Raw genomic sequence first — 14,252 nt, 5'->3', positions numbered from 1 at the left:
CTTTACAATAGACGGTTATTTGTGTTAATTGTTCATTTTCTTCTTTCCTTTTCCCTTAATATTCACCCCTCTTTCTGACAAGTGGTCATGGCAAGATCCCTATTGTTATGTCTGGGCTGTATCTGGGTAATGTTTGGTAAACCAACACAATTATTCGGAAAAAACAAGAGAATCATTACCCTTCTTTCTGATAAGTGAATCTGCAAGATCACATTGCTATGTTTGGACTGTATTTTGGGTTAAATGTTTGGTAAACCATACGAATATACAAATAAGAAAATATGGGTTCCACATTTGAGATTATTTGGTTCCACCTTCAGAGCATTTTCAAAGCTATATATTGTTCAATACAAGAGGGGAAAGAAAATCGCAAGAACACTTCTTTCACAACAAAAAAAATAAAAATAAAAATTGTGAGAACACTTGAAATGAATACCAACATGATGACATATGAACAACTATTGGCATTGAAAATGAGTTATTTAGCAAAGGGAGCGAAGCCACTTTCATCTGTCATCGCTTGCCTGGCGTTAGTTGAGAAGCTGGCAAAGTGTACAAGGATTTCAGCTGCTGGCTAATAAGCTTGCTGTTACTAATAGCCATTTGTAGTTCCAAGTTATCCGACCACCATTGTTCCAATCCATGCGCCTCAAGAAACTTCTGCTTGCCTTTCGATGACAAGAAAAGTTTAGCTGCTGCTTGGCCAATTGTTGGTTTTGCATTCTCCTTGTCAGCAGCTTGGTCGTTTTGCGCTCCGTCTGGATCAGTATAAGAGCAGCATATGTAGTCACTGTTGTTAATATACAAGTGTGGCACCCATTGCTTTAGGCCTACCTGAATAGATGTCGTTGCGCCTTCCTCGTAGCTGATCTGAGAATCAGACTTTGACGGAAGCATTGCTTTGAGCCTTTTCCAGGCAAAGCCAGCTTTTTCTCCAATGTTTCTAAAACTCATAGCAAGTGAAACTGAAGGAGGATTGAACAAATGTGCCTCTACATATATTCCTTCTTTGGCTAATGATTTTCCCACTTGAAGAGCAAAACCAGCTCCAAGGGAATGACCAGCAATACATACATTATTGCTTCCATACTTGTTGGCAAGTGCTTTTAACGCCTTCAGGGCTCCATTAAATCTCACAGATCCTTTCAGACTTTCCCAGGCTAAGAATCGTAGATCATCCTCGATATCCCTTCTCATTGTTGGGCTTTTCAGAAGTGTTCCCCTTAAGGCCAAAACAGCTCTAGGTGCACCACTGGGTCTGATAAGTACAAAATCAGCCAAAGCTGCAGATCGATCCCACTCCAATATTGCACCAAATATGGATCCATCTCTTTCATCTTTTAGGGTCTCAACCAACTTGTACTTGAAGGGTATCCACCATTTTGGAGCAAGTGCATTTTGTTCTGTCCTATTTTCTTGTCTGTCAAGCTCAATAAGGTAAACTGCTTGGATAAAGCAGGCCATTACTGTTCTTCTGTAGTTAGTATCCTTCCTGTCCAAGTGAATTACTGATTGGTGTCAGAGTAAAAAAGTCTAATATTTCCACAGAAAAGTGAACAGAGAAGCATTATGAGATCTAGTAAACCATCGCAATAGTTGCATATTCACGGATAGAAGAAAGAGGATGATAAGAACTTTATCATGCAGGAAGACCACTTACAAGTTCATAAAAAAGACTAGTTCCGGATTATTTAGACTAGTAATGGATTTGGCTCCAGAGCTAGACATTAAGTAAATAGTTAATTACACGTGCAATTAGCATACACGATAAATAATTGAAAGAGAGAAAAAGCCTACACTAAGATCGCGCTGTAAGCCTTGTAGCCATTTCCCAGAAAGTACAAATATTACTAATAAAGAAGAAAATAGTGATCTTAAAAATTGCATGAAACAAATAAAAATTTCCAAGAACCTTTAACTTTTAGGGATTCAGTAAGATAATGCCAGTGCTTTTAACATCCAGAATGGAATTGAAGTTATGTTATCCCCAAGACCAGAAGAACCTTTACTAGCAAATGGACTTGTTCTTCACATTATTGAATTCAATTACAGTCAAACCTCTCTATAACAACCTTGTTTGTTCCGAATATTTTTGGATGTTATAGCGAAGTGCTGTTATAGAGAATATATATTATAACATAACATAAAAAATGGTTCCGAAAAAGCTTGGCTTTTATAGAGAAGTGTTGTTATATAGGAATGCTGTTATAGAGAAGTTTGATTGTATATAAAATAATTAGCATGAAAGAGATTCTTATCGAAAAACATAAATAGCAGAAAGAGATCATATTCAAAGTCAACTTCCATGGCCTTAGGCTAAAGAGAGTAGTTGGGAAAACACTTATTAATATGAATTCAGAGAAGGCAAATCTCTTCTAGTGCCTGGTGATAGGATATTCGTAGGAAGCTTATGTGACTCTGGCCTTTATTCGAAAAGAAGATTCTCCTTCTTTTTATTAGAATGGCTACTTAAACTTTCAATTAATTATCACTTCAAATCAAATTGCAAAAGCCTTAAATATTTCCTTACCAACACCATCCAAAAAGTGGAAAAGAATTAAAAAGAAAGAACAAAACAGAAAGACATCCAGTGGTATAAGCGAAGCAGACAGGCGATCAAATTCTTCAATACTGTAATTAATTTGCCGTGTTTCTACTCACATAAAGCACTTCCCATAACCATTAGAACACCACAGGGAGGGAATATACCCTGTCAATGTGGGATGGGCAAATGTCTAAAACTAAAATTATGCTGGTGATGACCTATAATCAATATTGTGCAACTCTAAATTGATAATCTCTAATAACTTGTTCAGCCCATGGCTATAACATAGATAAATATAACTATAGGGTTTACCAAAAATAGCTAAACGGAACTTATTTTTCATGCTGAATGGCATGACTAAAGCCTAATGCTCAATTCAAACCTAGTATATTAGTGATGAGAAGTGAATTTCGGCTGTATGTTGGAGAAAACATTTTGGAAAATAAGTGGAGAATTGTGTGAAAAGTTCTGAGCTAATTGTGAGGAGCGCAAAATCCAGAAAGACAAGAAGCAGCAAGGGGCGAAAATCAAAGTGAAAGGACTTCTTCTGAGGAAACTTTTACCTCATTGCTTGACTCCTTTAATCCAGTTCTGATGTATATAGATTTGCCATTTCTAATCAGTTTCTAACAAAAGTCAGTCCCGAAAAGATAAATATATTTACAATTAGATCCTTTAATGTTCTCAACGTTTTCTTGATACATCCAAACGACATCAACAAATTCAACTTCATCACATCTTGCTCATTTTTTTATGCTTGTCTTCTCCACAACAATTTTTTGGATTGCAAATGCCCTTCAATAATATATAGAAAGAGGATCTAGAACCCAAGGAACTACCACTACACTAACGGATATTGTGAAAAATAAATTATACCATTACCAACTGATAAAGAACACATCACCAGCATAGCATTTCTAGTCAGATAATCAGGACCGACATATCCAACAAAAAAAAAAAAGATGAAAAAAAAGAACCATAATTCAAGGCACTCAAATTAACAATCAGCTTCGTATAAACCACTCAATGAATCAAATCAAAGCTAAAAAAGGTATCCAATTTTAGAAAGAGGAAAATATGAATAGGAGTATTAGAAAACTAACCAACTGGAATTAATAAGGTCTCTCCAATTAGGAGAAGAAACATTGCGAGGTCCAGATACATGGAATGCATAGGGATGAGACTCAGTGGCACTCTCCTTCACTATTTCTCCTTCAGTTCCCGCTTCATTTCTCATCTCCTCTGCACTAATTTTGGCCATATATGCAAACCCTACCTCACTTCTCTTCTTATTCTTGTTAATCACCTGAACATGTGCGACCCCAACAGAGAAAAAAAAGGGGAACTTCAGAGGAAGAGATAGAGACAGGAGTGGGGGAATGGTTGCCTTTTCTGGGGTGTTGTCAAGGCTTTTTCATGGTATTGGATTCGAAGGAATTAATGAGGGAATTCAAGTTGTTGGATTTTAATAATCTATAAGTAAATCGTTTATTTCGAAAATGTTGGTGTCTCTAACGGTCATATTTCTTTTCCTACCTGGATTTGCTACCTTTTTCAACAGCCCGTCACCCCTGATGAGTAATTGACAAGAAAGCCCTTAACTTTATCCAGGTGCACGCAACAAAACCTATCTTGTTATGGAGGTTACTTTTGGCAATACTTCTCAGATCTACCTCTCTCCTTTTTTTTTTTTCACATAGTCAACGGGCAAGGGAAAAGTAATTGGGCAACTTGTTACTTATGAGATTGAAACTTGTGATACTAAAAATTAAAGTTTATGATTTCTTAACTGTTAGGGGTTGTTTGGTTATCGGGATTGAATTAATCCTGATATAAATTTGGGATTACATTTATTCAATGGTTAATTATGGTCTTATGAATATTGATGTTGAAATAAATTTTATATCAAAATTTTGGTACTTATTATTTGGTCCATAATAAACAGAGTATGGAATTTCAATCCTAAGATAACTGTATTCTTACCAAAGACCCCTTATGATATTGTGGCATTATATTGACCCTCTATCATTACAACTCTCTTTGTGTTATAAAATAAAAGCAATTTAGTAAAACATGAACAAGACATGTTGTTATGAAATAAAAGCAATTTAGTAAAACATGAACAAGAAATGGAGATAGAGAGAAGGAAGAGATTTTCTTCTTCAATTGTGTGTATTTTCCTATCTATTACAACGCCTTTATATAGGCATGAAAAGTGAAGAAAAATATGTCATTGAATATATCATTAAGCATAGAAATATGTCATTGAATATGTCATTAAGCATTTGAGATGATCATGGAGGAAGAGTAGACATCCACCATAATTTGATTTTTCTTATAACACTCCCCCTTGGATGTCCATAGATAATGTACCTCGTTAAAACCTTATTAGAAAAAAAAACCCTATGGGAAAAAAAAATCCTAGTGAGGGAAAAAGAGTACACAAATTTAGAAATACGCCTTTTGGTTGCCTCGTTAAAAACCTTGCAAGGAAAACCCAGTGGGACAAAACCTTGTAAGGAAAAAAGAGTACAACGCGTATTAACTCCCCCTGATGAGAGCATCAATTCACATCCTTGAGCCTTCACATCCCAATCTTGTACACTAGTTTCTTGAAGGTTGACGTCGGTAGAGATTTGGTGAACAAATCAGCCATATTATCACTTGAACGGATCTGTTGCATATTGATATCACCATTCTTTTGAAGATCATGTGTAAAAAATAACTTTGGTAAAATGTGCTTTGTCCTATGCCATTTTATGAATCCTCCCTTCAACTGGGATATGCATGCTGCATTGTCTTCATACAAAATTGTGGGTGGTTTGTCACACTTCAAACCATATTTGTTTCGAATAAGGTGTATTATAGACCTCAATCATACACATTCTCGACTTGCTTCATGAATAGCAATTATCTCATCATGATTAGATGAAGTAGTCACGATTGATTGCCTAGTCGATCTCCAAGATATGACAGTGCTTCCATATGTAAACACATAGCCTGTTTGAGATCGAACCTTTTGTGGGTCATATAAATACCCAGCATCGGCATAACCAACAAGATCGAGACTGCAATCATTTTCATAAAATAATCCCATACCGATAGTCCCTTTTAGATACCACAATATATGTTTGATTCCATTCCAATGTCTCCTTGTAGGAGCAGAGCTATATCTTGTTAAGACATTAACTGAAAAAGTTATGTCAGACCTTGTAATGTTAGAAAAATACGTTAGAACTGCACTAACTGCACTAAGATATAGTACGTCGGGACCAAGAAGCTCTTTATTATTTTTATGAGGTCGGAATGGATGTGCTTTATCCATATAAAATTGCTTTAAAATCATTTTAGTGTATGTTGATTAATGGACAAAAATTCCATATTTCATATACTCAATTTGTAGACCAAGACAAAATTTTATCTTTCCAAGATTTCATTACAAATTCTTTCTTTAGATAGTCTACTACTTTAGGAAGCTCTACTGCTTTAGGAAGCTCCCTAGGAGTTCCAATGATATTTAAATCATCAACATACTCGGTGATTATAACAAATTTAGATCCAGATCTTTTTATAAAGATACAAGGACAAATTGAATTATTCTTGTACCCTTCTTTCAACAGGTACTCACTCAGGCGATTATACCACATGTGCCCTAATTGTTTCAATCCGTATAAGAATATTTGAAGCTTTATTTAATAAATTACTTGGAAACCTTAATATGCTTCAGAACAATTTAAATCCTTCAATGATTTCCATTATACGCATATCACGTTTTTCTTGTATTGCCAGATTAAAACCTGAAATGGCGACATCCACCACAGGAGAACATGTCTCTATATAATCAATGCCAGGATATTTGCAAATCTTCTTGTGACACAAGTCGTCTTTATGTCTATCGACTTGACCTTCTTTTTTTTTTTCGCACAAGAACATATTTATACCTCAACTGGCTTTATACTTTCAGGTGTTGGGACTATCCGTCCAACTTTATATTTTTCATGTGAAATCAATTTTCATTGCATATTTTTCATTTGGCCAATTATTTATCTATCCAAATTTCATGACAGATTTGAGCTCAAGATCCTCGTCAATATTAATAATATTGAGCGCTACATTATATTAACAATATCGTCGACGATCATTTTATATCGGTTCTACTATTATTCAATAAAGACATAACTTATTGAGATCTCTTTATCTTATTATTTTCAGGTACCTGAGCCTCTCCCATGAGGTCTTATGAAGTGTTATGTCGTGGTGCTCTTCTAGAGCACTTGCCTCCTTATTATGACCATCTTGAACATTTGCTCCTCTCCTTCTTCAAGGAGTTTTATCTTTGGAACCGATTAGTCTATTATGCTTTATGCATGCCATGGACTCTATTCATTATGGACTTTATTTTATTTGGAGCATTAGCAGCTGAATATAACATTTAGCTTTGGGTCAGCAAATACGCCCGGCAATATTTTGCAAATGAATTATTACTTGAACTTCAAGTTCACATTTTCTCGTACGAGGATCTCGATGTACTCATAATAATTCATTACATGCATTACTTTTTCAGCTGCCCATTTTCTCCCCCTATTGTTGGGATCACCAACACATATCCCTAGCCTTATTTGGGGATCCATCTTTGTGCACTGTGGTGGAACAATTAAATCATATAGCACATTCATATTTCTAGATGAAAATTATTTGGTTCCTGACCCTGAACCGATTGTGATAGGGAGAACTTATCATAACTTGGCTAGATGCTTACAAGTGCTGTTGTATATTAAATAATACATCAAATACCAAATTTTATTTTGGCAATTTTGTTCTCATAACCAATGGTTTAGATATAATTGGAGGCATACAATTTCTACTAAACCAACTTGGATTTAAACCAGTATTATCAAGATAAATTATCATAATTTATATTCTGGAACTGTGCTCTAATAATTTGAGCAATCAATCTTGCAAAAGCCAAACTACAAGTTGATAACAAATGCACATGTGACCATAAAATAGATGCATCTATGAAAATCATATAATAGTAAACGGTCCACATGGAAGGTGACTGGGCCCATATATTTATCACCTTTTATTCGTTCCAGAAATCAAGGGATTCAATCCCTAACCTTAACTGGTATATCATGAGAATAAGCAGCACAAGAGAATTCTTGAAGAATCTTATATTTCTTCAATATATGCCAATGTAATTCTCAATTAATTTTTTCGCATCATAATTGAACCGAGATGGTCAACCGGTCATGCCAACTAATATTTATTTCAGTTACCTCTAGTTTACTTGTGGCTTGTGATTGCATCATCATGCTTATACTTGTATAGTACAAATAAAAGAAAAGTCAGGTAACCTTTTATATTTACCCGGTATGATTATAGTAATATAAAGATATTCAATCTTCTTTTCATTTAAAGTCTCAATATGCCAACCACTTTGGCTAATATATTTGTAAATCAAAATATTTCTTTTGAGACTTACTACAATATTAATGTTATGAAAAATTTCATTCATCCGGGTAGTAACAAATTAGTTCTTTCAGAACTCTTAACTGTTTTTTTTGTACTACAAGATCTTTTGTCACACCATCCATATAATGAATGTCTCCTTCACAAAGAGAATCATATCATAATAATTGTAATGTTCAAGATCATCACAAGCAAAATAATTTTTTTTTGCTTTAATTTTGCTTTTAATAATTTTCATAAGGCATGACAAAATATATTTTGGCGTATCATATGCATGCGACCAATGATATATTTATGTAACTACACAATAATATTCATTATCTTTCTTTGTCTCAAACCTCCCTTAGAGATGAGTTGTAATATTTATCCAACTATGCACAAGTACATTATTATGCATAATCTTTATCATATATATATTTTCATATTCACTTTCAGGAATGAGTATGCAATCTCAATGTTTATCACAAGTCACATTCTCTTCAAAGAATTTCTCCCTTTTTATAATTACCATAGTGATAACTATTATTATTTTGGCCTTTCGCACGCCCACATTCATTGGTCAACCACTTGTCTTTATTTAGACTTATCATGCACTGCTATCACATTCACTTCAAGAATGGAGCAAATCAAGTGGGACAAGCTTCATGCTTTTTCATGAAAATTACATTATTTTTTCTTTAGTTATTATTATTATCAATATGGTACATTAGGACTCAAACCCAATGCCTTACCCATATAAAGGCATGCTAGGCCATAATGCGTTGGAAGTTGAATCCAACATCTTTTCATCAACATAGTGCGTTGGGACATGAACACATTGTCTTACCCTCAAACTTTGGCATAATGGGCCAAAATTCACTAGGACTCGCACTCGAGCCTTTAAAATATTATTACTTCATAATTATAGGCATAAGTAAATTAACTTTCAAGAAGACATATATAACTATTTCAATCTTGAAACAATTCCTCTGCAACAAAAATGCTAGTTAGGATATATGCCCTTTTTTTTTTCTTTTTCAAATGATACAATCACTTTTATATTTTAATAAATTAATTAGGGAAAAGGTGCAGATAACCTATAACCACTTATATTTCAAAGACTATAAGAACATCACCAAAAAAATTCAATACGGAGGAATGAGCCTTATGTTTCCAGCAAAAATATTTAAGGCTTAATGCATAACTGTGACTATTATAAATTATAACTATATTGAGTTTATATTGATTATATATTCGAATGCCAAATTTGCAAGGTACTGTAAAATCGCCTACATATTTAATAATTTTACTTTCAATGAAATACATCATGTGATGGTAAAAATATTATTACTAAATTACCTTAATAATTATCTATCATAGTATGTAAAAGGTCAGAACATATATATACGTTAGAATATTATCTTTGTTCTATAAGAGATGTAGCAAATAAAGACATACCTTTCCAGTTCTTTATTTCACTGGATACAATTGAAAAAAATATTTTTACTAAATATTGCACATAAAGTTAATGCAAAGATATGAAAATATGAATAGGTTTAGATGGATGTAAAACTTATCTTTGTATTATCATCCAAGACATTTTTTATTGTACTTGATCTCATTGCCTGCTTATAACTTACATAGTCTTGACATATAAGATTATGAAATGAGCAATTCGTGCTGATAACGTGTTATAAAATAAAAGCAACTTAGTAAAACATGAACAAGACATGTTGTTATGAAATAAAAGCAATTTAGTAAAACATGAACAAGAAATGGAGATAGAGAGAAGGAAGAGATTTTCTTCTTCAATTGTGTGTATTTTCCTATCTATTACAAGGCCTTTATATCGGCATGAAAAGTGAAGAAAAATATGTCATTGAATATGTCGTTAAGCATAGAAATATGTCATTGAATATGTCATTAAGCATTTGAGATGATCATGGAGGAAGAGTAGATATCCACCATAATTTGATTTTTCTTATAACACTTTGGACATACTACCATTATTCATTCTCAAACTAGTGATTTCCAACTAAATAAATCTTCAATATCAATTATCATTTTATAAATAAATGTTTCTATATTGTGACAGAATTTTTTTTACCTCAATTTATATCTATTTGTGTAATTTTTAATCTAATATTTAGAGTTTAGAGAAAAAAGAGAGAGAATACTAGCAAGGAACAACTTTATTCTTTTATGGATGTTCTAGATTGAAAGAAAGAAATAGAGAATATCTAGCAAACAATAAAGGAGGGGAGCGATACTTTTTTTAATTTCATAAAATATAATGGGTATCAACTGATACTAGTGTCCTGTAAAATATAATAGTTTGATGTGTCATTTTCACATTAAAAACGTTTCAACAAGAGTGGTCTAATGTCCCTTCGTTCAGCTAATATTTGGATAAAATAAAACTTATCATAGGTTAAAGGACACTAATAACATAAATTAATTTTAAACTGTTGATATATATAACTTAAATATTTTTCTTCGCAGCCTTTATCTCTCTCTTTTTTTTTGTTGCTCTTCCTAACAAGAATCAGTTCGAAAGCAAAAGGTTGAACCCACCCTAATCCTGTTCTCTTCCTTTTCATTCTCAATTTCAATTTTCAAACCAGAAAAATTCTAAATGTACGGTGTGAGGAGACAGAGACTGGTGAGTGTGCTTATTCGTCTTATCTTCAAAAGCAATAAAGCATATTACTATTACTATATTTGATTCTTCAACTAGTGGAGCAACTTATGAATTTATGATCACTCCCCATTAGACAGTTAAGGAAGCCATATAATACTTCCTACCTTTTGCTTTAAACTAGTTATTCCTACTGGTTCCTTGTAAAATTATAAATATGGATAGTGCAGAAAATATATGAAACAACAAAAGTTTCAAGATGCATTACATTGTAGTACCAAAAACGCATTATGCATAATAAAATTTTCTCTTTTCCCCTTAGTTTATGTCCTCAATTTTCAAAATTTTATCGAAAAATAAAAACAAGAAAAAATGCCGCATAATTGGAGACAAATCAAAATATTGCTTATTGCTTGTTACTCATTAAAAGAAAGGCATACAGAAAAAAGAAGGTGTTAGCCCCCACACTTTACATACAAAACAAGAGTTGATCGCTCATATAGTCATTTAACTTTGGGTAATTAGCCATCAAAGTCATATATTTTTTGTTTTATATTTTAAAAGTCACTTTACTTTATCTATCTCACTTAAATTATCACTCTTGCCGATTTTGCACTTTTCTAGAAAGACATACAGAAAAAAGAGGGTGTTAGCCCCCACACTCTACATACAAAACAAGAGTTGATCGCTCGGATAGTCATTTAACTTTTGGTAATTAGCCATCAAAATCATATATTTTTTGTTTTATATTTTAAAAGTCACTTTACTTTATCTATCTCACTTAATTGATCACTCTTGCCGATTTTGCACTTTTCTAGTGAGATTTAATGACATATCAAAAATTAATTTAAAAAATAATAATTAAAACACGAATTTAAAACTTGAACCATTTCAAAACCCAACCCACCCGTTTACCCTTTGTTCAGTTGTTTCTGGAATATCCATTAATAGTTGGGTTGATTTAAATCTAAAGATACTCAGACCATTACCTCCCGTCAAAAGAATCCATCATTGAATTTCCTCTTTTCTTTCAAAGGTTATTTGGTTGCTCGTTAGAATTATGCTGGTATTAGTAATGTAGGGCTTAATTATGCAAGAATTAGATGCATGGATAAGTTATATAGGAGCTCCTAAATGGGCATTCATATTGAGGTTGGTGGCACATGGGAGAATACTTACCGAAGATGGACTACTTCATTGGGGAATGGATGTAGCACAATCTTGCCCTCTCTATAATAGCGGGATCGAGAGTATTTCACACTTATTTTTTCAATATGACTGTGCTGCTTATATCTGGAATAAAATCTTGTTATGACAAGGAGTTAACAGGAGGGCCATGGATTGGTCGGAGGAATTAAAGTGCGCAGAAGATCATGCAAAGGGGAGAAGCTCTGCAGCAAAAGTTTATAGGATGACACTTACAATAAGTATATACTATGTTTGGAGGGAAAAAAATCAAAAGGTGTTTCAAGATAAATATTCAGTACCAGATCTTATTCTAAAGCAAATCATTCAAGAAGTATATTGCAGGGGATCAATGAAACCAAGGCTAGCTCGAAAATTGAAAATGTTGAACCTTTATCCTTAGCACTAGGGTAGTAGTAGGTTTGTAGTAGCATGTAGTAGATGTTTGCTTAGCTTCAGCTATTGAAACAATATGTTCAACAATCTGCTGTTTTTCCCCTTATGTACATAATGACGAATTGGTAATAAAATCTTTTATTTACCAAAAAAGAAGAAGCTACGTATCAATAAGTAATGCATGAATTAGTTATACAAGAATTAATTATGTAGGGACTGTTCATTTGTATGTTTGATTTTGTTGTATTAGAAATTAATATACCTTATATAAATTTTAAAATAAAATGTTTGTTTTACAATATACCTTTGGCCTTCTTTAGCTTTGTTTTTTTTATTGGGAATAAACCCCCACAGAAATAATATTTACGATATACGACTATAATAAATGCGGATTACTAAAATACTGTAACCAACGGTAATAGTAAGAGAAACAAGGACACCGAGATTTTTACGTGAAAAACCCTTCTGAATAAGGGAAAAACCACGACCCGAGAGAAACAACTGATTTCACTATAGCAAGGATTTTACAATTTGTGGTACCGAGTAAAATACTCCAAGACCACTAAACACTTAAAAGAAATAACCCTCTTTTGATTTTTCCACCTCACTACAAAACCGCTCAAACTCTCTATATTTTTCCTTATAGAGTATTTTGCTTCTCCATGCACCTGAAGAAGGTAACACAAGAGTTTCTAATTTGATTGCATGCCGACAAGTTCTTTGCATAGCTCGAACTTGTCTCTTGGTACTACCTTGGTCAGCATATCCAAAGGATTCTCACTTATATGGATCTTCCTGACCTGTATAGATCCATCCTCTATTCTTTCTCGAATCCAGTGATATGTCTAGTTGATATGCTTCATCCTTGCGTGATACATGGTATTTTTGCTCAGGTCTATTGCACTTTGACTGTCACAATAAACGACATACTCCTTTTGATTCAATCCAAGCTCTTGAAGGAACCGTTTCAGCCAAACCATCTCCTTGCCAGCTTCAGTAGCGGCAACATACTCTGCTTAAGTTGTAGAGAGTGCAACACACTTTTGCAACTTCAACTGCCATGATATAGCTCCTCCTGAAAAAGTGAACAGGTATCCTGTAGTAGCTTTATGATTATCAAGATCACCTGCCATATCAACATCCATGTAGCCCTTCAAGACTGGATTTGATCTCCCAAAATACAAGCATTCATCTGATGTTCCTTTTAGATACCTAAGTATCCACTTCACAACTTCCCAATGTTCTTTTCTGGGATTATCAAGAAACTGCTAACAATACCGATAGCATGAGCAATATCAGGTCTGGTACATACCATTGCATACATCAGGCTCCCGACGGCAGAGGAATATGGAACTTTAGCCATACTTTATTTATCTTCCTTTGTTGTAGGACACATTGTCCTGCTCAACTTCATATGACCAGCAAGAGGCGTGCTAACTGGTTTAACACTCATCATGTTGAAGCGTTTAAGTATAGTTCAATAGACTTATGCTGTGACAACAACAACTTACTATTTGTCCTATCTCGGACAATCTCCATTCCTAGAATTTGTCGTGCTGGACCCAAGTCTTTCATGTCAATTGACTTGGATAAATCTTCCTTCAACTTGGCAATCAACTTCTTGTATTGTCCTACAATCAGCATGTCATCCACATATAACAATAAGATGATAAAGTTATTGTTAGAGAATTTCTTATAGTATACACATGGATCTGAAAAAGTCTTTATATATGTTTGACTTCTCATGAATGAGTCAAACTTCTTGTACTACTGCCTAGACGCTTGTTTCAGCCCATAAAGACTCTTTTCAGCTTGCACACCATGTGTTTCTTCGCCTTTACTTCAAAACATTATGGATGCTCCATATAGATCTCTTCTTTCAAATCTTCATGCAGAAACGTAGTTTTCACGTCCAAATGCTCCACTTCAAGATCTAAGCTAGTTGCCAAGCGCAAGATTGTTCGAATAGAAATCATTTTGACAACAGGTGAGAAAATTTCATCAAAATCAATACCTTTCTTCTATTCGAAACCTTTT

At 33.7% G+C, this 14,252-nt stretch overlaps 1 protein-coding gene across 2 annotated transcripts; it reads right to left on the bottom strand.

Annotated features, from left to right (window-relative positions):
• Window positions 1–232: 232 nt before the first annotated feature.
• Window positions 233–3,999, bottom strand: LOC107816635 (GDSL esterase/lipase At4g10955). Of its 2 annotated transcripts, XM_016642366.2 has the most exons (3): window positions 3,649–3,999; window positions 835–1,492; window positions 233–758 (listed from the first exon to the last, which is right to left on the bottom strand). In XM_016642366.2, exons 1-3 carry the CDS (start codon window positions 3,804–3,806, stop codon window positions 564–566), a joined length of 1,011 nt encoding a protein of 336 aa, XP_016497852.1. In that variant the 5' UTR covers window positions 3,807–3,999; the 3' UTR covers window positions 233–563. The 2 variants fall into 2 exon arrangements, with proteins under 2 accessions (XP_016497852.1, XP_016497851.1); XM_016642365.2 differs by having other exon boundaries at window positions 233–1,492; window positions 3,649–3,996.
• Between the last annotated feature and the right edge of the window lie 10,253 nt (window positions 4,000–14,252).

Source organism: Nicotiana tabacum, chromosome 2, assembly GCF_000715075.1.
Source record: "Nicotiana tabacum cultivar K326 chromosome 2, ASM71507v2, whole genome shotgun sequence".
Classification (NCBI taxonomy): Eukaryota; Viridiplantae; Streptophyta; class Magnoliopsida; order Solanales; family Solanaceae; genus Nicotiana; species Nicotiana tabacum.
The sequence above is the reverse complement of the archived record's forward strand: the minus strand, read 5'-3'. Positions and strand labels throughout refer to the sequence as shown.